The sequence below is a fragment of the Artemia franciscana genome, chromosome 8 (assembly GCF_032884065.1).
Source record: "Artemia franciscana chromosome 8, ASM3288406v1, whole genome shotgun sequence".
NCBI lineage: Eukaryota > Metazoa > Arthropoda > Branchiopoda > Anostraca > Artemiidae > Artemia > Artemia franciscana.
In genome coordinates, this window is record NC_088870.1 from 49,386,277 (window position 1) to 49,407,911 (window position 21,635).

The 21,635-nt window shown below is 34.6% G+C and overlaps 2 protein-coding genes across 2 annotated transcripts in view; one reads left to right on the forward strand and one right to left on the reverse strand.

Annotated features, from left to right (window-relative positions):
• Window positions 1-21,635, forward strand: part of LOC136030708 (cytoplasmic dynein 2 heavy chain 1-like) — a 575,385-nt gene that overhangs the window by 513,258 nt on the left and 40,492 nt on the right. Inside the window, exons 65-66 of the mRNA XM_065709779.1 lie at window positions 8,962-9,192; window positions 11,755-12,010. Coding sequence (XP_065565851.1) covers window positions 8,962-9,192; window positions 11,755-12,010 — 487 coding nt within the window. The remainder of the gene's footprint in view (window positions 1-8,961; window positions 9,193-11,754; window positions 12,011-21,635) is intronic.
• On the reverse strand, window positions 1,199-8,944 carry LOC136030520 (histone H2A.V). The gene is made up of 3 exons (XM_065709547.1): window positions 8,829-8,944; window positions 4,759-4,969; window positions 1,199-1,587 (listed from the first exon to the last, which is right to left on the reverse strand). The coding sequence occupies exons 2-3, from the start codon at window positions 4,967-4,969 to the stop codon at window positions 1,400-1,402; spliced, it is 399 nt and encodes a 132-aa protein (XP_065565619.1). The 5' UTR covers window positions 8,829-8,944; the 3' UTR covers window positions 1,199-1,399.

Sequence of the window (21,635 nt, forward strand, 5' to 3'; positions counted from 1 at the left end):
TTAATTATCTCAAGAGTTGTCGTCAACAATAAAACTATTGTTGACAACAACTTAGTTGTTGTCAACAACTAAACTATAGTTCTTGTCAACAATAACTAAAACAGAACACTAGTACCACAATAAAATATTGCCTACCTGCACATAAAAGGCAAATTCTCCTGAGGCTGGTACAAGCATTAATACACACTTCCTAACTTTGTGTATTCACAGGATACTTTGTGTATTCCAAATCGATATTCAAGCTCAGAAAAGGCATTGAAATGTGCAAACCCAAAATTTACCGGATTAATAAGATTAGCAAGACCAAGAATTTTCTGGCAATACGCACTTCCTCATATTTCAGACCCCTCGCCCTATGGCAATTCTGGCCTCTCTCACATCCGGAGCAAAAACTTTATTAGCACCCTGTCTATGGCTCTTTTAGTTCTACGACTATCTACCTTAGTTCTGCCACAGAATGGATGGACGATAGACTATCTACCAACAAGTGAAAATGACGTCATTTGTATGGTATACTTAAAAAGACACCAACTTTGCCTCTCATTTAGACTATCTGTATTGGCTTTTTTCTACAATTGCCATGGCTTGATTTTAATTCAATTGGCTTTTGAATTAAAATCAAGTTGCCATCACGCCGTGGCTAATTGGGAAAAAAAAAACAATACAGATAGTCTGAGCAAGAAGCAAATCTGGCATAAGCCTTTTGAGGATTGTATACAAATGATGTCATTTTTCGCTTGTTGATAACTAGTCTATTATCCGTCAATCCTAGGGCAGAACTAAGATAGACAGTCATAGAACTAAAGGATGACCAAAATTTTGGGGGTGATTCATGATGGACAATGTCCACAACATCTCCCAAAAATTTGCAGGCCAAATTTTAATTTATTAATAGAATCTTACTAACTACAGCCTCTACTTTATTTTAATAAAAAGAAATATTAAAAATTACAAAATGATTATAACCAATAGATTATTTATTTGAAATTTGCACCCAGGGCAAGTGCCCCCTCTGTCTCCCCATAATCCACCTCTGCCCACATTTAACAGATCTCCCAATTCGTGGGATTTTCTATCTTCAGCCAATAATTCTAAACACACAAACTAAAAACCTGGATATGTCAACACCTCTGGCTAAATTGCCATCAGTGAAAATTTTCTGTGTTATAACCAAATATTCTAAACAAATTCAAAAGAAAACCCTGGACATCAATTTATTAGAAAATATTTCATGCAGAATCAGAGAAAAAAAAATATCAACAGACACCTCATACACACAGTAAAGATCCTGTACACAAGGTAGAGGATTCCAAAGAGATTTTTTTTTAATTCATCGTATAAAACTAAAATTCTACTGCAGTTGTCATAGAAAAAAAAGGCAGTTGTACTTCTACATAACTTAGATGGGCTGTTGAGGTCCAGGTCCAATTGGCTTTTTGCCAATTAGTGATTTGTGAATATGTGGGATGACACCACCGCCAGCTATGGTAGCTTTGATCAGCGAGTCTAACTCTTCATCACCTCGAATGGCTAGCTGAAGGTGACGAGGAGTAATACGTTTTACTTTGAGATCCTTGGAAGCATTTCCTGTATAAAATAAACAAATTTAAATACACTTTGAGTATAAAACAGTCAATGCAGTAAAATTCAACTATAAAAAAATATGGCAAATTCAGGAATCCAAAATATATTATTAGCAGATAGTAGGTTGAGTTTGAAAGTTCAAATAAACAAATTTAAATTATTGAAATTTAAATACACTTTAATAAAATTAAAAAATTTAATGAAAATTTGTTTATAAAATAAACAAATTTAAATACACTAAGTGTACAAAATAGTCAATACAGTAAAAATCCACTTTAGAAAATGGCAATTTCAGGAATTTTAAAATATTATTAGCATATAGTAGGTTGAATTTGAAAGTTCAAATAAACAAACTTAATTATTTGAAAGTTTTTATACACTGTAATGAAATTAAAAATTTTAAGAAAGTTTGTTTATAAAATAAAGAAATTTAAATACACTTAGAGTAAAAAATAGTCAAAGCAGTAAAAATCCACTATAAAAAAATGGTAATTCCAGGAATTTTAAAAATATTAGCATATAGCAATTTGAGTTTGAAAGTTCAAACAAACAAATTTAAATTTTTGAAAATTTAAATACACTTCAATGAAATTAAAAAAATAATGAAAATTTGTTCATACAATAAACAAATTTAAATACACTTTGTGTACAAAACAGTCAATGCAGTAAAAATTCACTATAAAAAAAGGCAATTTCAGGGATTTTAGTAGGAATATAGTAGGTTGAGTTTGAAAGTTCAAAAGAATAAAATGGCAAACATGGGTAAGTCTCAGGAAGGACAGTATCCACAGTCCATTGTTGGGTTAAAACATTTGGGAAGGCTATAGCATTAAAATAAGAAATCAAATAAACAATACAAGAAATTACACAAAACCCCTCAACTCCTCCTGCCCCCCTCCCATTTCATTTAAATATTTACCCTCACTCATAAATTGTTGGCCAAAATAGACATGTCTTGTTAGATTAGCCAAACATATCCTTTGGACATATGGTACCACTTCTTGGTCTTATGGCCAAGATCAAAGTGCAGCGGGTTATGCAAATTTTGCAGAAAAAAAGTATACTCTCCAGTATAAGGAGATGGGAAAAGTCAGCATTTATTTTTTTTTGTAAATCCCTTCTGTTCAGCCATTTATTTAAACGGCTATTTTAATTTAATATTTCATTTTTATTATTATTTTTTTCCTTTTTTTTATTTATATTTCCATATTTATTTATATTCGATTTTTATTTCATATTTATTCCAACTTGAAGATTTCCTTTATGAATTTATAAATTACTGAGCACATCTTATTCAGATCAAAAAAAAAATTGTTGCCCCAACCCCCTGACCCAAAAAAATTATCTTATATATGCTATTGCCAGCAATGAAAGTTCACTTTAGAAACGAGCCCTCCCTTCTAATATTTTTTATTGGAAGAAATCCTTTACAAAAAAAAAATCCTATATGGTAGCAGCAGCAGCTTAGACATAAGGCCTCCCTTCCCATATATTTTTAGAAGAAGAAATAATACCTGGTAAGATAAGTCTGAAAAGAATATGTACAACCAATGTCATGTAAAATATTAACTATTTCTGCATTTCTAATTTAAAGTTACCAGGCATTCATAAAATATAATATATAGTGAATAAATAGTTTCCAATATATATTTTGTATATATATCATATATTTTAAAGCAAAAAATATACATATTCAACACATATTATATACTCAGGTGAGATTTTCACCAGATTCTTGTTTCACCTTTCTTCTGATCACATGTCATGCTTTTAGTGGTGAGTTCCTTTTGGACTTTTGAACCATGTTCAAAAATCTTTTTGGGCGTTTTGAATGTCCTTTTGGACATTTAATGAAAGTGTTTTGCATAATCTGTATTTCACATTGAAATTAAGTAATTAAATTAAAGGTTAAAATTCATTTTTAACATAAATCAAGTAGTTGTAGGCATCAAGCCATGGCTTATTGTAGAAAAAGCCAAGACAGATAGTCCAATTGAGTGAGAGGACCAATACTTGTCCTCTTATTGGACCAATACTTGTTTGTTAGCTTTTAGAAAAGCATACCTGCCTAAGGTCTCAGGCAAGTTGACCAAGAATTTTTAGATTGTCTAGAATGAGAGGTAAATAAGGCAGGCCTACCTATGGTCTTAGACAGGTTGACCAAGAATTTAGAATTGACAGGTTAGGTTTGTTATTACATGTTTACATTAGGTTTGTTACAATATTTGTGTGTTATTAACAATGTCACGCCTGCCTAGAGTCTCAGGCAGGTTGACCAAGAATTGCCTGGAATAAGCGGTTAATAAGGCACACCTACCTATGGTCTTAGACAGGTTGAACCAAGAATTTAGAATTGACACAGGACCATTAGATTGCCTGGAATAAGCAGTTAACAAGGCATGCCTACCTATGGTCTTAGGCATGTTGAACAAAGAATTCAGAATTGACACAGGACCATTAGATTGCCTGGAATAAGTGGTTAACAAGGCAAACCTACCTATGGTCTTAGGCATGTTGAACCAAGAATTTAGAATTGACATAGGACCATTAGATTGCCTGGAATAAGTGGTTAACAAGGCAAACCTACCTATGGTCTTAGGCATGTTGAACCAAGAATTCAGAATTGACACAGGACCATTAATTTGCATGGAATAACAGACAAACAAGCATTTAAAATCAAATTGGGCCCATCTGCAATGAGTGTAAGGCAAGGCAATTGATTCAATTCATAAACTTAGACATTTGCACTAATAAAAACTTAATTCAATGTTAGTTGACCAACAAGTTGACTGGAATTGCAAGGGAGATAAGTGTCCAAAGCCTAAAAGGGCCTGTCTGTCTGGAGTGTTAGGTGAGTGAGCTGATTGTAAGTACACATTTTTGTTTTCAAATGAATTGTCTTTGTTAGCTAAAACTTAATATATTCCAATAGACCCCTTTTCTGGGCAAACTATTGTAAAAGAAATCCATTCCAATAATTAGGTCAAACACTATACCTTTTTCCTAGACACAAATACCTTTTATGAAGTTACTTGAAATTTGTCCAAAAAGGGGTTCTACAATAAGGATTGTACTAAAATAAAAAATAAAAACTTCAGATAAACCCAAATTAAGTTTGTCAAAATACAAGATGCTAGACTTGAATATAATTTAAAACTTTCTAAAATAGTTTACCTGCTAATTCTAAGACTTCTGCAGTGAGGTATTCCAAAATGGCAGCACTGTAAACTGCAGCAGTAGCACCTACACGACCATGACTTGTTGTGCGACTCTTTAGAAATCTATGAATTCTTCCAACTGGAAACTGAAGACCTGCTCTTGCTGAACGTGAAATGGCTTTTTGCTTTGACTTTCCTGAATCTTTACCTGCTTTACCTCCAGCCATCTGGGTAATTAACAAAGTCATTAATATAGTTCAGAAAATCAACAAAAAGTAGCATAAAAAGGGAAGAGAGAACCCATATTAATAGCTAAGTAATTGCGTCATCTCTATAAAAAATCTGCCATTCATTTTGTGAATTTCTACAGCATGTTAGATATATATTCTTAAAATTTTTTAAGGGGATCTTTAAAATTATCCCAAAACAAGGAATCTTCAATGTTATAAAGGTGAAGCTGTTAAATCAGTTTAATGATCTTGATTAAAAAATAAAAAATTTTAAACAGTCAATAAAGAAATATTTTGATTTTTATAAGCATTTTATGATTATACAGTAATATAAAGATACTACCCCTTCCATAGAAGGAATGCACACATCAAAAAATAAACAAACTTCAAAAGCAAAGCATTAACAAGAACAGCTATTAATATATATATATATATAAAAAAAAGTGTGTTTTGCATAGTTAGAGTTAGTTTGCTTGTTTTTGTCTCCCTCACTTGTTTGGATCTTGCACCCTTTCAATTGACAATTACTTTGCTGGTGATCAGGCCTTCACCCCTTGCAGTTACTCCTTATTTATAACTGCTCCTCCCAAAGAAGGCAACCTGACAATGCCAATGTCAAAAGTAAAGCAAATTATAAAACAGCTATCAGTGTATAATCAGTTGGGTATCAAAAGGGTGCAACTCCATAATAGTAAATTTCCAGATGAGCAAAAAATAAAACCTAAGAACTTTTTATTTCCCCTCCAAAAACATATTAATATGCAAATCAATACATATCAATCTGTTTTTTTTTATGGTTATTAGAGAGGGAATAAGAAAGTTGTGGTATGCTCTGGTTTTGCTTTGCTCTTCTGAAAATTTTCCAATATTCAGATATGTCCTTTTGATACCCAACTGACAATATTTAGACAATATGTTTTTAGTATAGTTAAATAGTTTACTTTGCTTGCTTTTTGTTGCTTCCCCTACCTGTTTGGACCATGGGATTCTTCAATTGAAACTAATTAATACTACATCACTACACCAAGCTGCAGGAAAATCATTTTGGGCAGATTTACCATAAGTATGAGGCTCAAATTGTGCTTCTTGAGCCTCATTGGTACTGCAGGTCTATTACTGAAAGTTTCACTTCATAACAGTATCACTAAATGTCATCAAGGATCAATCTTTTTTAGAGAAAAGGCATTGAGGTTACCTTAATTATAGTAACTTTCACTTACAGTGATTTAAAAGAAATACTGTTGGAGCCTTATTGTTTGCAACTGGGAATGTTGAATTATTGTTTCAGTGCATTTATTTAATGCTATAAAATTCAACTCTAATGCAACAATATACAATAAAAAGAGCCAAGAGCTCATATGGTACTTATAACAAGGTCAGAACCTATAATTAGACTTTGTACAAGAGTTATCAACTTTGTTGTTCTTTGTTTAATGGCAGTTATTACAAAGATAAACTTGCAAATAAAGTGTTCCTGTAGTCTCTTCTTGTTTGATATTGTAATGTTTGTCCCACTAAGTTGCATCCCTATCTCTCCACTCTAAGCATTTTCCAAGATTTCTGGTTACCCTCTCTAACTCTTCCCAATGTCACCAGATCTGGTTAGGATTTAAAATAAGAGCTCTAAGACACAAGATCCTTCTAAATATCGAATTTCATCAAGATCCAATAATGCATTCATAAGTTAAAAGTACCTCATTTTTCTAATTTTTCCAAATTAACTATCCTTCCAATCACTCAGATAGTCAAATCAAGGAAGCAACTATTTCCAATTTAACCTGATCTGGTCCCTGATACACCTGCCAACTTTCAGCAATCACTATATTGATCATGTATCTAGTTTTGGACCTTCATGTAAAAATTGGGGTGGTCTGGGATTTGAACCTGAGACCTCTTCAACCCTAAGCAAGAATCATAACCCTAGACCAGTAACCACACTTAAGAAGAACAATCATTTGTTTTATCAGCAAATAAAATTCTTCTCATTCACTTGCTCCCCCCCCCCCCAGATGGTCTAATCAGGGAAAAAACCATTTATAATTCAATCTGGTCTGGTCCCTGATATGCCTGCCAACTTTCATTGTCCTAGCTTATCTGGAAAGTGCCTAAACTAGGAAAACTGGGACCAACAGACAGAAATTGTGATTACTATATGTCACTTGGTAAATACCAAGCATTTATGTACTTATACATAATGAAAAGAGAAATAACCAATGCAACAGCACAAACACAATAAAAAAAAGGAAGACAGAAGGAGAAAAGGAAGCACAAACCCTGGTAATAGAAACAGATGTGCTCAGGACTGCCACATCACAAAAATGACACCTGGCTGGTTGTAGTCATAATCAATTACAAATAAACAATAATATATACAATATATTATTTTCTATATTGCTTAACTATTTATTTTATCCCAAATGTGTTTAATTATGGAGTTTTTCATTCTCAACATTTTAAATTGGTTTTCAGGTATCAGTTTCTTTCTCTGGTTTTAGTTCTGAAAATGCAAGTATAGTTATTTGAGTAGAATTTAAAGCTGTATCAATGGTTTCTTTTCAAAATTCAGGAAATGTATTTTTGAAACCTCATAAATTGGGAATGAAGAAATTTGTTGAAGTTGAAAACAGTTTTGTAGTACTTTATTGAAGCAGGAGATCTATTTTCCTAGGCTTTGCTTTTATAACACAAAGATTTTGGTAGATCTTTACTTTCATTCCAAGTGCTCTAAAACCTTATAAAATGGGATTGAGCAGATACCAGTTGCTTTTTCTCTGCCTTTAGTTCTGAAAGTGCAATTCCTGTTATTTGAGTAGCCTAAAATTTTTAGCCATATCAATGTTTTTTTTTCAAATTTTAGGAAATGTATTTGCATATCTTTAAAACCTTATAAAATGGGATTGAGCAAAGATACCAGTTGCTTTTTCTCTGCCTTTAGTTCTGAAAGTGCAATTCCTGTTATTTGAGTAGCCTAAAATTTTTAGCCATATCAATGTTTTTTTTCAAATTTTAGGAAATGTATTTGCATATCTTTAAAACCTTATAAAATGGGATTGAGCAAAGATATGAAGTTGAAAACAATTTTCTTGTACTTCAATTAAGCAGAAGATCTATTTTGGAAGGTTTCACTTTTATAACATATATATTTTTAAAGGTCATCAAAGGTCAAGGCCCTCTAAAGGGAGGAGTGGAGGTAGGTACTTCAAAATACTTTCCCAGGACATACTTTAGCCTGTAGACCCATCCCTGAAAGTTTAATTTTCCTAACCTAAACCCTTTCCAAGATAGCAAGAAGTCAATTAACTAGAATTTTACCATAAAATGTTGTCTTGTCAAAATTTCAATAGGTATAGACCTGTCATGTAGACAAATTTCAGGGCTCTCTAGAGGGAGAAGGAGTGGAGGTGGGTATTTCAAAATACTTTCCCAGGACATACTTTGGTAAAATTCTAGTTAATTGACTTCTTGCTATCTTGGAAAGGGTTTAGGTTAGGAAAATGAAACTTTCAGGGATGGGTCTATGGCATTTTTTTTCTTGCTAGACAATTTTATTAGCAAATATAGGCCTACTTCTAAAGTTTTGGTAGCTATGAACTGTTTTACCTTTGGGACCTCATAAAGGGGTCCCTTAACTGTTTTACCTTCCCAAAAAAACAATTGATAAATAATGAAAAAGAATAATAAAATGCATCAAGTAATATTCACTATCATCCTAACTAATTTATGTTGAAAATTGCAAGTTCACCCAGCCTAGCATGTAGCCTGTAAGGAAAAAAGGTCTAAAATTAGACACATATATTAATAAAGCGATATACGCGTATTAATTTGTTATTCCATTGAAATAATATGCTAAGCAAACCTTTGGTACAGAGAAATTTCAAATAAAAGATATTGTAACTGAATCCTTTATTCGTTACTTTCCCGCTTTTCTTGATTTCTTCTTGACGTCTCTTTGACAAATATTGCTTAAATAATTAGATGGTGCTTTATAGATACCGCTAGGTGATATCCCAATCCAAAAAGTTGTAGAATCGATAAGAAAGACTGAACAAACTGGAGGATGGATATGCTTGAAGAACATTCATTTGGCAAATAAGGACATTCACCGACTGGTTAACGGAATCGATTCAGCTAAAGAGAATTTCCGGATGTTTCTTACATCAGAAATTAATGATGATTTTCCTGCTATGTTATCACAAAAATGCCATTCCATCGCTTGTGAGGTAAGACCTCTTTTATTTTTAGCTCAAATATTTCTTTTTCCTTCTGTCAATAAACGATATAACATTCAGTAGAAACATGGATATTTTAGATGAAATCCGCGGCTTAAAAAAAATTGCTTAAAAGCCGTTAACAAAGATTCAGGGGCTATGGAAAAAAAATAATATATTTGCACATAAAAAATATCGTAGAGATAACTCAATATTGAGTCAATAATATAGGAATATATGAACAACAACATCAATATTTATAAAGCTCTGAATACTTCACTCATTTCGAATGCCATCCCTCCCGATAGGACAGATCCCACCAAATATAATTTGAAGGGGAATTTGAGATCCTGTTTTTGAAAAAAAAATGAATTTATTTGATTTCCACCGTTAACTGACATTTTTATAATGCTCAGCAGCTTACACTTCACATGAATTTTTCAAAATATGGCATTAACAAGTTCTTAATGTCCAATTCTAAAGTGCCAACTGTTTTTTTGTTGTTTCACACAGACCTTTATACATAGGGGGTATGGGGAAATTTAGACTATTCTCCAAAATTTTGTGGTCGGCCTATAGTAAACAGATTTTCAATTTGTATGCTAATAAGATTTTCAGCAGCTAAATTAGAATACAGCAACTCTACTAATGAGATTTTGTATCAAATGGCTTATACAAAATAAAACAAACTGCTGAAATATTATGCAAAAGGCAGAGCGTTGCCGAAAAGGTAATTTTGTACTGCAAGGGTTAATAGATTCCTTATTTTAGTAAACCTGACAGGACGCTTAAAACATGATTCACAAATCATAAAAAGCAAATTGACTTTTAAGACAATGCGTTTACAATAGTTGGAAAACTTAAAAGAAAGAAGGATAAATAATTCTACAGTACATACTTTAAACGTAAGTATTCAAGCAAGTAGACCTAGATGTATAAAACTTGTATACTTTAATTTCGTTGTTTCCGCCTTTGATGTACTTTCGTAACCGAATCATTTTGCTCCCTAAATGTATTTCAGAGAAGGGGGCAAAAAAACGTCTTTAAGAATCTTTAGGCTTAACTCTGTATGTTTATGTTGCTTTATGTCAACCTCGCGTTTAATGTAGCATATTTTGAATACTTGCAGTTGATATTCAAAACTGGTAGCCAATGAAAATCGTTTTCTTTGGAAGAGATTCGATTTTTGGGCTGTCAGTAACAAAAATAATTTGTAATAAGTTAAATTGAATTTCTATAAACTAATTTTAATTGATTAAATTGAATGCGGAGTAACTGACTTTAAAAATCCTTATAAGGAATAAATGCGATCAACAGCGATCTTGAGCATAAATCTTTTCAATAATAACAATTATTGTTTCATCTTTAAAGTTCTTCACATGTTTACTGAAAATCTCAGTTTTTTTCTCAAAACAATGCAGGTTCAACCATTTGGTAAGATATGTAACAATGGGTGCCAATGGAGGTTCTTCCGAGGACTGGAAGGGTAGCGGCTAGGCTAAAACGGAAAATCTTCGATCTCTTCATTAAAATCCTACATTTTCCATTGTAAATTTTTGTACTTTTGCATGTTTTATCTTCCTCTAAGTCGACTGGACCTACATCTCATTCCGCTCTCTACATTTTTTACCTTTTTTGCGACCATTGTAGGTCATAGTTGCGCATATAAACTAGGATAAAACAGTGTAATGAGAAGGGCGGGGCCAAAGATTAACGATTAGGAAAGTTTAACGTGATCGTAGTGCTGCATTATAGTACAAAATTGGAGTACTTCAATACATGATAATTTACACTTCGTTTAGTTTAAATTTTCCAGATATACTAAACATGTGAGTAAAAACATAGCTGTTTTTTTGTTCTTCTTTTTTTTGAGAAAAATCACTGGTTAAGTATTGACTACTATCTATAATATCCGCTTTTATTTGGAGTGATTAACACGATATTACTACGGCTGCTACTATGATTACTATGACAGCGCTATGATGTTTCTATGGTTACGATTGGTATGTCTCACAATTGACTACTATTTACTGCACTATTTAATGTGACTTCAATTGTCCTCAGTTTTTCCTTTTTTTGTAATCTTACTCTATGGAAACACTCGTTAGAGAAGAAACAGCCTGGGTTAGCAAAACAGGAAGTGAGTCAAATTTGTTCACAACTTTTGATGCAAAATCAAGGTTTTTAGTTTGATTCCCACTAAAAGGTTTGATCCAACCTAAATGACAGTGCTCTTAGGTTCAGTTGTGCAATTTATGAGCTCAAAAGATAATTTGAAACGATTTAAAGTTGATGGTAGTTAATTTTAGCTTGATTTTCGATAGAAACAAAATTTTAAAAAAATATTGTATTGCTCAGAAAATACACGGAAGATTCAAAAGCACCTGAAAACAAATAGTGAAATTCCCACTGTCTCAAGTAAAATTAGCAATAAATAAAAGCTTTCTAGCATATTCTACAAGTTCAATGTATAGAAACATATTCAGTTTATTCCTATATAATAAAACATATTTACAAGTGATTAAGGACTGAAATATGATATTTCTTTTAGTTTAGAATTTTACCCTTTTTTAGCCTGCTAAGAATCTATCCTACAAGGTGCAAAGATATTGGGAGTACCTATCTCCATTGGTTGTTGCCAACTCAAATCGTCGTAAAGAATCTGACCAATTGGCGAGACTTTGTACCTTTTTTGCCTTGGCCCTCTTCCAAGGAATAGTAACATCGAGAAATGAAATAGCACCAAACGGATGGTCAAAATCTTACCAATTCTCATATGAAGATTTAAGATGTGGAGCAGCAGTAGTATCGCGTGCATTTAGACTTGAAGGTATCGATTCTGTTTAACGCCATCTCTTTTAACAACTTTTCATTTTTACACCACAATCAATCAATCAATCAATCAATTTATTGATACTAAAAGAAAAAACTATTACAAAAGTAAAGTGGTTACTAGGCCCAAGAAGCTTTGCTTGTAATGGACCACAGAGAACAAGAATAAAACACTATTATAAAATATATACAAAAAAAAAACAAAAAACAAAAAAAAAAAAAAAAAAAAAAAACACTGGAACAAGACAAGGACATTGAATAGATAGGATATTTAACAGATAGAAGATTTAGAAGGAGATTAACATATAGCTGAAAATGATTTTAAAAGAAGAGAAGAGACATACAAATTAGGAAAGGATTAATAAAGAGAGAAAAATTATTGAATTGGAAATACCCGACGAAATAATGCCTTTGCAGAAAGAAAAAGAGGGACATCCGAAGGGATGGAGTTCCATAATAGAATTGATTGATATACTGGAGACCTCTGGCTTGCTGTAGAAGATCGTTTTGGTAAAATAAATCGTCGAGAAGAATTACGTAAAGAAGAAAAGTACCTACCTGAGCCTGTCCGTGAGAAAAACTGCTGTAGGGGCGGTGGGAGAGTACCTAGAAAAGCAGAATGCGCAAAATAAAGGGTACTTTTACCTATAATATGATCCAGCGGAGCTATTCCAGTATCATTATAAAGATCAGAGGAAGGGTAAAGCCGAGGGAGAAGAAAAGTAGCCTTCACTGCCCTATTTTGGGCTCTTTGAAGTGAGCAGAGAAGAGATTTATTAGTATTACCCCAGACAGAGCAGCAATAAGAAAGGTAAGGATAAATAAAAGCATAATAAAGAGAAACCATAATATCAGGAGGAAGAAATGAGTTAATCCGGTGCAACATTGAAGACTGGCGGAGGATTAAGGAACGGGTGTGAGTTATATGCGGTTTGAAAGAAAGAAAACAGTCAAGATACACACCAAGAAATTTCACCACAGTAGCTTGTGGTATAATATCATTCCCAAAAGTCAGGGTGATTGGCTCCTGTACGTCTCGCATACGGTAAGGGGTCCTGAAGTTGACAATGGCACTCTTTCGGCTGTTAAGAGCCATACCATTTGACCAGCACCAATCCTTTACTTTATCAAGAAGACCTTGAGCCATAGAAGTGGCAGATGGCAGGTCCACCGCAGCAATGAAAAAGTTACTGTCATCAGCAAAAAGAACAGGGTGAACATGGGGATGAAGACCATCAACAAGATCATTGATGTAAATTAGAAATAAAAGTGGACCAAGCACAGAGCCTTGTGGGACACCTTTCAATACAGGCAAAGTAGAGGAAGAAGTACAGTTAACCAAAACATACTGAGATCTCTCTGAGAGGTAGGACCTAAACCATTCTAGTGGGACTCCATGCACTCCAAATAAAGATAGTTTAGACAGAAGAACATTGTGGTCAACCATATCAAAGGCCTTAGAAAAGTCGAGAAATAGACCCAAAACACACAAGCCCTTGTCCAGATTAACACGCACAAACTCAGTTGCATCAGAAAGTGCGTGCAAGGTAGAGAATGAGGGACGAAAACCATACTGATGGTTAGTGATGAGAGGATTTCCAGCAGTCGAATTAGTACTAAATACAAATGAAGAGAGTCGACGATACACTACTTTTTCAACAACCTTTGAGATGACGGGAAGAAGAGAAATAGGTCTGTAATTTGAAATTAGAGAAGAATCACCTTTTTTATGCAAGGGTACAACGGTAGCAACTTTAAATAAATGAGGAAAAACACCAGAAGAAAGAGAGAGGTTAGTTATGTGTGAGATGGGATGAGAAACAAACTGACTGATTTTTTTAAGGACATTATTACTCAAACCAAAACTATCAACTGAACAACTACTTGGAAGTTGAGAAATAATACTAGAAATCTCAGTAGTACTACATGGGGAAAGGAAAAAAGACTTCTCTGTCATAGGAAAACAACTTACTCTACTCAGGGGTGGAATGAGAACTGAGGGAAGTGTGGTGAAATACGAATTGAAGGCACTTGCTAAGGATTTTTTATCCACAACAGATCCATCAGCTTTCCTATAAAGAGATGGGGAAGATTGTTTGAGTTTCTTACGGGAGAGAGCTTCATTAATTACAGTCCAAACCTTGCGCAAATTCCCTTTACACTCATTAATTCGACGTGAAAAATACAGCTTTTTTGCTAAGCGAACTGAAGAAGTGAGCACATTTTTGTAATGTTTATACTTCAGAAGATCTTCCTGTGTCTTACTTTTACATGCAGCCTTGAACAAAGACGCCTTCATATGGGTTGCATTGATCAGACCTCTAGACATCCATGGGCATTTAGGTGTAAGATTCCTTGGCCTCTTTCTAAGAGGAAAATGCTTATCCAACAGAGTGCCCATACGACACAAAAATAATCTAGTTGCACAATCAGCATCATTAGCTTCAAGAACACTAGACCAATCATTACTCTGAAGACTATGTATTAAATTAGAAATTTCTCTATCTGTAAAAGTTCTCAAAGAAGACTTGCCTTTCTCATCCACAGTAATCTCTGTTTTAGGCACAGATAGTGATAGATAAATAGGGAAGTGATCAGAAAGATCAGTGAAAACAAGACCAGACGAGAACTTCAAATTAGGAGAAAGAGAAGTGAAAATATTATCTATTAAAGTGGCAGAATTTCTTGAAGGGTCAACGCGTGAAGGAAAAAAAATTGAAGGAAGTAGCCCAGAAGAAGAAAATACATCAAAAAGATGGTCACATTCATCATTTGATCCAACATTTAACATATTACAATTAAAGTCTCCCAAAACACAAATCCGTTTTTTAGAGAAAGTCCCCACACCAGAAAGCTGATCAAGCAAATCACAGAACAGATGTGTTGGAAAAGGAGGGGGCTTATAAAACAAACAAACAGTATCACATGCAACCTGGCTTTTCAGATCAATAACAAGAGAATAAACTGTCCTACTATTAGACACCACCGATGTAAACAAGGATTCAAGATCAGATCTTCTACAAAATTCAATACTAGATTTTATGAACAAAGAAATACCCCCAGAACACTTTGTTACCATTCTAGGGACATGAATAGCAATATAACCATGCATGTCATAAGCTGTAAAATTATCACTGTCAGATAACCATGTTTCCGTCAAGCCTATGACATCAAAAGGGCAAGAATTATCAGACCACAGATACGATTTAAGAGTGTCCCACTTATCTCTTATCCCACGTATATTCAAACAAAAAACATTAAAGCAACTGTTTGAAGAGAGTGAGGGCATAATATTATCACAATAATCAATGGTGGTGTGATAATTACAACTAGAACTAACCATAGATTCAAGGAGAGGGTCAGAAGTGTGTGCCTCTTGTTTACCAGCACTACTTGGTTGATCAAATATAACTGAATTAAGAATAGAAGAATTCATAAGGAAAGAGAAATCACCCATATTTATCTCAGACATATAAAACCTTCACAAATGACACACTATCCATAGTACACTTGAAGGTAATGGAATCATAAACAAAGAAAAAGAAATATCAGTGGGATGGCAAATATTAACCAAAGAAAGGGGTCAAATAATGTGGCACCAATCAGGAAAAGATGAGCTGCGAGTGTTAAGGCATGACAAACAATGACAGAAATCAGGCTACATAAAGGCAATAGGATCTCAAACAAATATAAAGAGACATTAGTAGGATGGCTCATAATATTTGAAGAATAGGCTAAATTTACAATATGGGACCAGTAAAATTTATGTGAGCTGTAAGTGTGCTGACATGACAAAAGTGTGATAGAAAATAGCATACATGAAGGTGATAGGAACACAAACAAATACAAATAAATATCAATGGTAAGACACACAATATTCAAAGTATAAGACCAAAATAGATTTGAGCAATCAAAATTATGTGATCTGCATGTGAACACACAGAACAAAGATATGGTAGAATTAAGGCAAAATAAATTTGTCAAAGTACTGGCCAAAAGTATAATGTGGAGCCAGTCAAGATTATAAGAGCTGCAATTATGCTGACATGACAAAAATATGATAGAAATTGGCCTACATGAAGGTGAGAAAGTCAAAAACAAAAATAAAAAAAATTCAGTAGGATGGCATATATTAATCATAATATTGGCCCAAAATATAATATGGGAACAGTCAAAACTCGATGAGCTGCAAGTGTGCAGACACAACGAGAACGTTCTAGAAGCCATGCAACATGATGGTGATAGGATCACAAACAAACATAATGAAAAATCAGTGGAAAGGCACATATTAATTAAAGGAGATTCCTATTTAGAATAATCAAGGATTTTTGAATGAAACCTTCAAATACGGAGTAAAATTTATCATTAGCCTTTATTCTACGCCTGTCTGGCATATACACAAGCATTTTTTTTCGGAAGCGGGCGGGGGGAGGGAGGACAAGAGTGAAAAAAATCTAACACCTTATTCGAACATTACGTGCGTACCTTTGCGGAAGTTGGTGATGCTTCCAAAGAAGCAGATGCTTTACTGTAAATATATTGTGACTCCATGACTCTTTATGAGTCATTATTATATTAGTGGAGTAGAAATAAATCATTGTTAATTAACATTTTTAATAGGTAGGGTGTTCTAACTTCCTCTTTTTAGACACCAACATGATGTCCTCCAGTCTTTTAATGTAAAATTTTTAACATTTCTAATTCGTGCTAGCTATTCACGGAGAAAAATAGACTTTTTTCAATTTTCCTAACATTATTTTACAACTAAAATAATTTTAGCTATATAAATTAATAATTTTAAAATAATTAATTTTAAAATAATTTTAACAACTAAATAATACTTAAAAGTATTTTAAATAAATACTTTTTAAATATTATTAATTTAAAAATAAACAATAATTTTAGCATACATGTTAAAAAACATGTACAAACTCTGTACATGAGAAACCTTACTCGCCTCAACTTCCTAAACATTTTTTGTTCCAATACATAATCTATGAAGTATTTGTTTTTGGTTACAAATGGTTCAAATTGCGGTTTTATCGACAAATTTTAACTTTAGGAAAAACCATCTTGAATTGTCCAAATAAGCAAAAATATTTCATTATTTCACAGCTATATCCTAGTAATATGCCAACTTCGATTACTTTTTGCATATCGTTAATGCTAGGAGATTTTTTTTGCATTCCATTAAATTTTAAATCTTAATAAAAAGAATATTTTGAGCCCATGACATTGTCTTTACTGTGATATGTCCCTCTGGATATGGTTGTTTACCTTTTTTCCCTTAGGTAAATATTTTATTTACCAGTTCGACAATGGAGCATCAATGACATAATATTTTGAAATATTTGGATCGTCTTTTCCGTGTTATGTCGTATTTTTTTTTTATTTTTTTTTTTTTTATCGCTGAGCATTGATATATTATTTTCTTCCAACAAAATTCCTGTACATGACATGTTATTTACTGTACATGAGAAACCTTACTCGCCTCAACTTCCTAAACATTTTTTGTTCCAATACATAATCTATGAAGTATTTGTTTTTGGTTACAAATGGTTCAAATTACGGTTTAATCGACGAATCTTAACTTAAGGAAAAACCATCTTGAGATGTCCAAATAAGCAAAAATATTTCATTATTTCACAGCTATAATAATAATAATAATAATTTATTTATAACCCACAAAGTACATTAAACTGTGGAGTAAACACACAAAAAAAGAAAAAACAAGATAAAAAACATAACAACATAAATAACATAGCAGCATAACGACATACAACATAAATAAATTACTTCCAATCAAAAAATGGCCAAAGAGGGTCAAAAACACCGACCATTTGCCGAGTTTTAAAACATATATCTTTAAATAAATGTTTCAGTCGCGAGGGCGCATCAACGATGTCAAATTTAGAGACGACTGTATGATTCCGATACCACCGAGGCAGACGCAGCAAATACTTGCAATACTTAAAATATCCTGAGCGTATTTTCTTTGTATCCTTCTTGCGAAGGAGGAAAGCAAAACCAGAAAGATAAAAAACAGCAGGGGCACAAAAACTAGAATAAAGACGGCATAGTCCATTTCGGTTATACCGACCACGATTTGGTGAAATTTTCGCGTATCCAACCCGCATACTTTTCAGCACGCTGGACGTAATAGCGGAGCAAGTAGACGAAAGTGACGTGGAAAAAGAGAGACCCAACCATTTAATACTTGCTGAACATGGTATAGTTGAAGAACCCAAACAAAGAGGTGATGCTGGTGGAGGACTCCCAAAACACAAAAACTCACATTTGGGGGCATTAACTGAAAGGCCTACTGTGGATAGTGCGGCTGAAAGCCGGTAGAAGTTGGTAATTAGACTATTTTTTGTCCGGCTAAGAAGCAGAACATCATCAGCATATGCAACGTGACTAATGCCTAAATTATCATTGTAAAAAATTGACGGTTGAAGACGTTGGAGACACGAAGCTAAAACACATTTAAAAATGCTCGGGGATAACACGGCACCTTGCCTAACGCCTTTTTTAACAGGAATATACTCCCCTACCGTACCATTCCACTTCACCCTAACTGAAGAATTAGCATACCAATACTTAAGCACGGAAACAATAGAAAGGTTAACACCCGAGGCTGCTAGAGAAAACAAAGCATTTGAATGAATTACATTATCAAAAGCACTAGATATGTCAACAGTCAAACAATATAGGGGACTTTTTTGAGCAACAGCTTGTTTCATTAGCCGACCCACAATATGGTGAGCTTGAAAACAGCCCATACCTTTTCTAAAACCAAGCTGGAAGGGTGTAAAATTGCACTTGGAGTTAATGGCCGGTAGCAGTACATATTCAAATAGCTTACTAACAAAACAAGACACAGTGATAGGACGATAATTAGAGCAAGCACTGGGGTCCTTACCCCTCTTGACTATGGGAGATATACAACCGGACAAAAAACTATCTGGCACAACGGACTGTGCCAAACACATCTGAAACAATAATTGCAAATGCTTCAGCAGTTCAGGACAATCATAAGCAAAAAACTTGAAGCAAAGACCATCACTATCGAGAGACTCAGACTTATTCACTTGCATAAGAGCTCGGAGTATAACACCAGATTCCACCGACAACACTTGAGATTGGTTGATACGAATTGGGAGGATTGAGTTTACAAGCTTTGTAAAATGATTTTGGGGATTAATATTAAACGAAAGCAAAATATTTTTATAATGAGAAACGAAGTCACATAGCCGAAGAGACGAATAAATTGGAGGTGAACACTTAACACTGTTTATAACACGATCCCAGGATTTCTTGTCACAAGGACCATCCCAGGCATTCAGTCTCGCTCTACGCAGGGAATATTTGTACTCTCGTTTGGTTTTCTGTTTTATTTGATGTACTGAACCAGAAGAAGGACGATTACAGGCTATCCACATACGGAGCCAGAACTCAGCTTTTTGTTTAGCTATCTTCACTTTAGGATCAACTTTCCAAAAGGGATTGCGAGTACCCGTTCGCACGCACTCGGAGGGTACAGCTGTTTTAGCGGCAGACTTTAGACAGAACACTATTTGCTGATAATACGAGTTGATATCTATCCGCGTTGAAGTTGTAGATACAGATGTTTGCAATAAGTGGAAAGGCACTTTAATAGATGATAATAACTGGGACAATGTCAATACATAAAGTGGGACATTGGTATTTTCCCAATTTAACTTTGAGAACCACTTGGGAGAGTTACGTTGCACAGAGGTCGCCATGGAGCAAGATAGTTGGCACGTCATTGGTAAATGATCGTCGTCGATTTTAGAGTCTTCCACATGAACTATTGATGAAAGTAGAGTTGAATCTGACACAATTACATGATCAAGGTTGGAAGTAAGACCACCACGATTGTGAATATAAGTAAATAGAAGATCTTTATCAGCAAGATGGAATCCTCCAGGTAGTGAATCGAGAAAGATTTCAGATCGGTCGGAATTAGATAATAAGTCAGTGTTCATGTCACCGGCGAGAACCCATTTGGTATTTTGTTTTGAAAGGTCGCTAAGTAGTGTTCGTAGGCGATTACATGCTTGTGAAAAACTAGACAATGACTGCACAGTCTTTTTATTACAGGGGAAATAAATGTTTATAAATGCGGTATCACCACATTTTATCGCTAAGATGTTAGCGTCGCTTTGCAATAATATCGGCTGAGTCTTGTGTCTGAAATAGATGGCCAGACCTCCTGATGATCTTCCACGGGTTTTTTGGGCGGCTCTCAAGAAGGTATAATGGGTCCGAGAACGCTTTAGGCTATCAACGTTCACTTTAGAGAGAAGGTGCTCCTGTAGAAACACAATATCATTTTCAAGTAGCTCACTTATCAGTAGATCCTTGTCTTTTGTACCATTAATATTAAGGGAAACAAAGCTAAACGGAGTTTGAGCATTCATTTATTAGCGTTGTTGAGAGCCGATCGGAGAACTTTGCATTTCAGGCTAAAACTTACGTGTTCCATAGTGCAATTTGCACATTTTGGTGAGGCTTGGCAAAGGTTTTCCTTGGAATTCACATGAGGGCCAGAACATCTGGAACACTTGGGATGTGCTGGTGAGCTGGGACAAGTTCCAATCAGGTGATCAGTACTTTGACAGCGAAAGCATCGACGCGGAATGGATTGAAAGGGCTTAGCGCGAAAAATTTCATATCCAATACGGATTCCCGACTCCAGAACCGCATTCAGAGCGGTTTTGTCGACGAACTCGAGGCGAAAAGTACGAGAGTCGCCGATTTGATTAGCACTAATAAGTCCTTCCACTGAGGCCTCCAAATCAGCTCTTGAATAATTATGGGGTATATCCCGGACCACAGCTAAAGGCTTTTTATCAATCACTCTGGCTCCAACGTTAGGGATGGAGCTAGTAACAGCTTCAGCAAGCGAGTCGGCTGAGCGCTTATCGCGTACCATCACAACCCAGCTTTTGCTATGTGGCTTAGATTTTAGACTTATGATTCCGTCGTGACCATCCAACGTTTCGAGCTTCTTCATGCGAAGGATAGGGTCGCTGAGCTCCGGGGGTGGGTTTCTTACAACGACAGCGTAGGATGGTTTTTTCGTATTTTGAGTAGGGGCTACAAGCTTAGACTGTCCCTCTGTAACCTTGGACGCAATATCACGCAGCTGTTCAAGGCAAGAATTCACCTTGGCACTGAGGGTACTGAAGGCATCGACAGGGATCATTGGCACTTCGCTGGGACATTTGATAACAAAGTCCGGAAGCTTTATGTTCTGGGAATCACACTTTACAAGCGAAGAAATAATGTCCGAAGCACAGTTTAATGCAGCATTGGCTCCTACGCGCTTCGATGGGACTTCATTCGGAAAAAGATTTAAAAAAAGCAATTTACGGGTCTCACCAAGAGAAGAAGACTCGAAGAAATCGGCCAAGTACTCTTTTATCGTATCGGGTGAAACTCCTTTTGCAAGATTTTTCTGTACAAAGCACAGGATAGGATTGTAGAAAAGTTCATTTTCGCACCAATTGCCAATTCCCATTTTCTCTAGATTGAAGGTTCACTTGCGAGAGAAGTAAGGGAAGCGTTGGAGGCTGCCTACCTTGTCCCCGCAATTT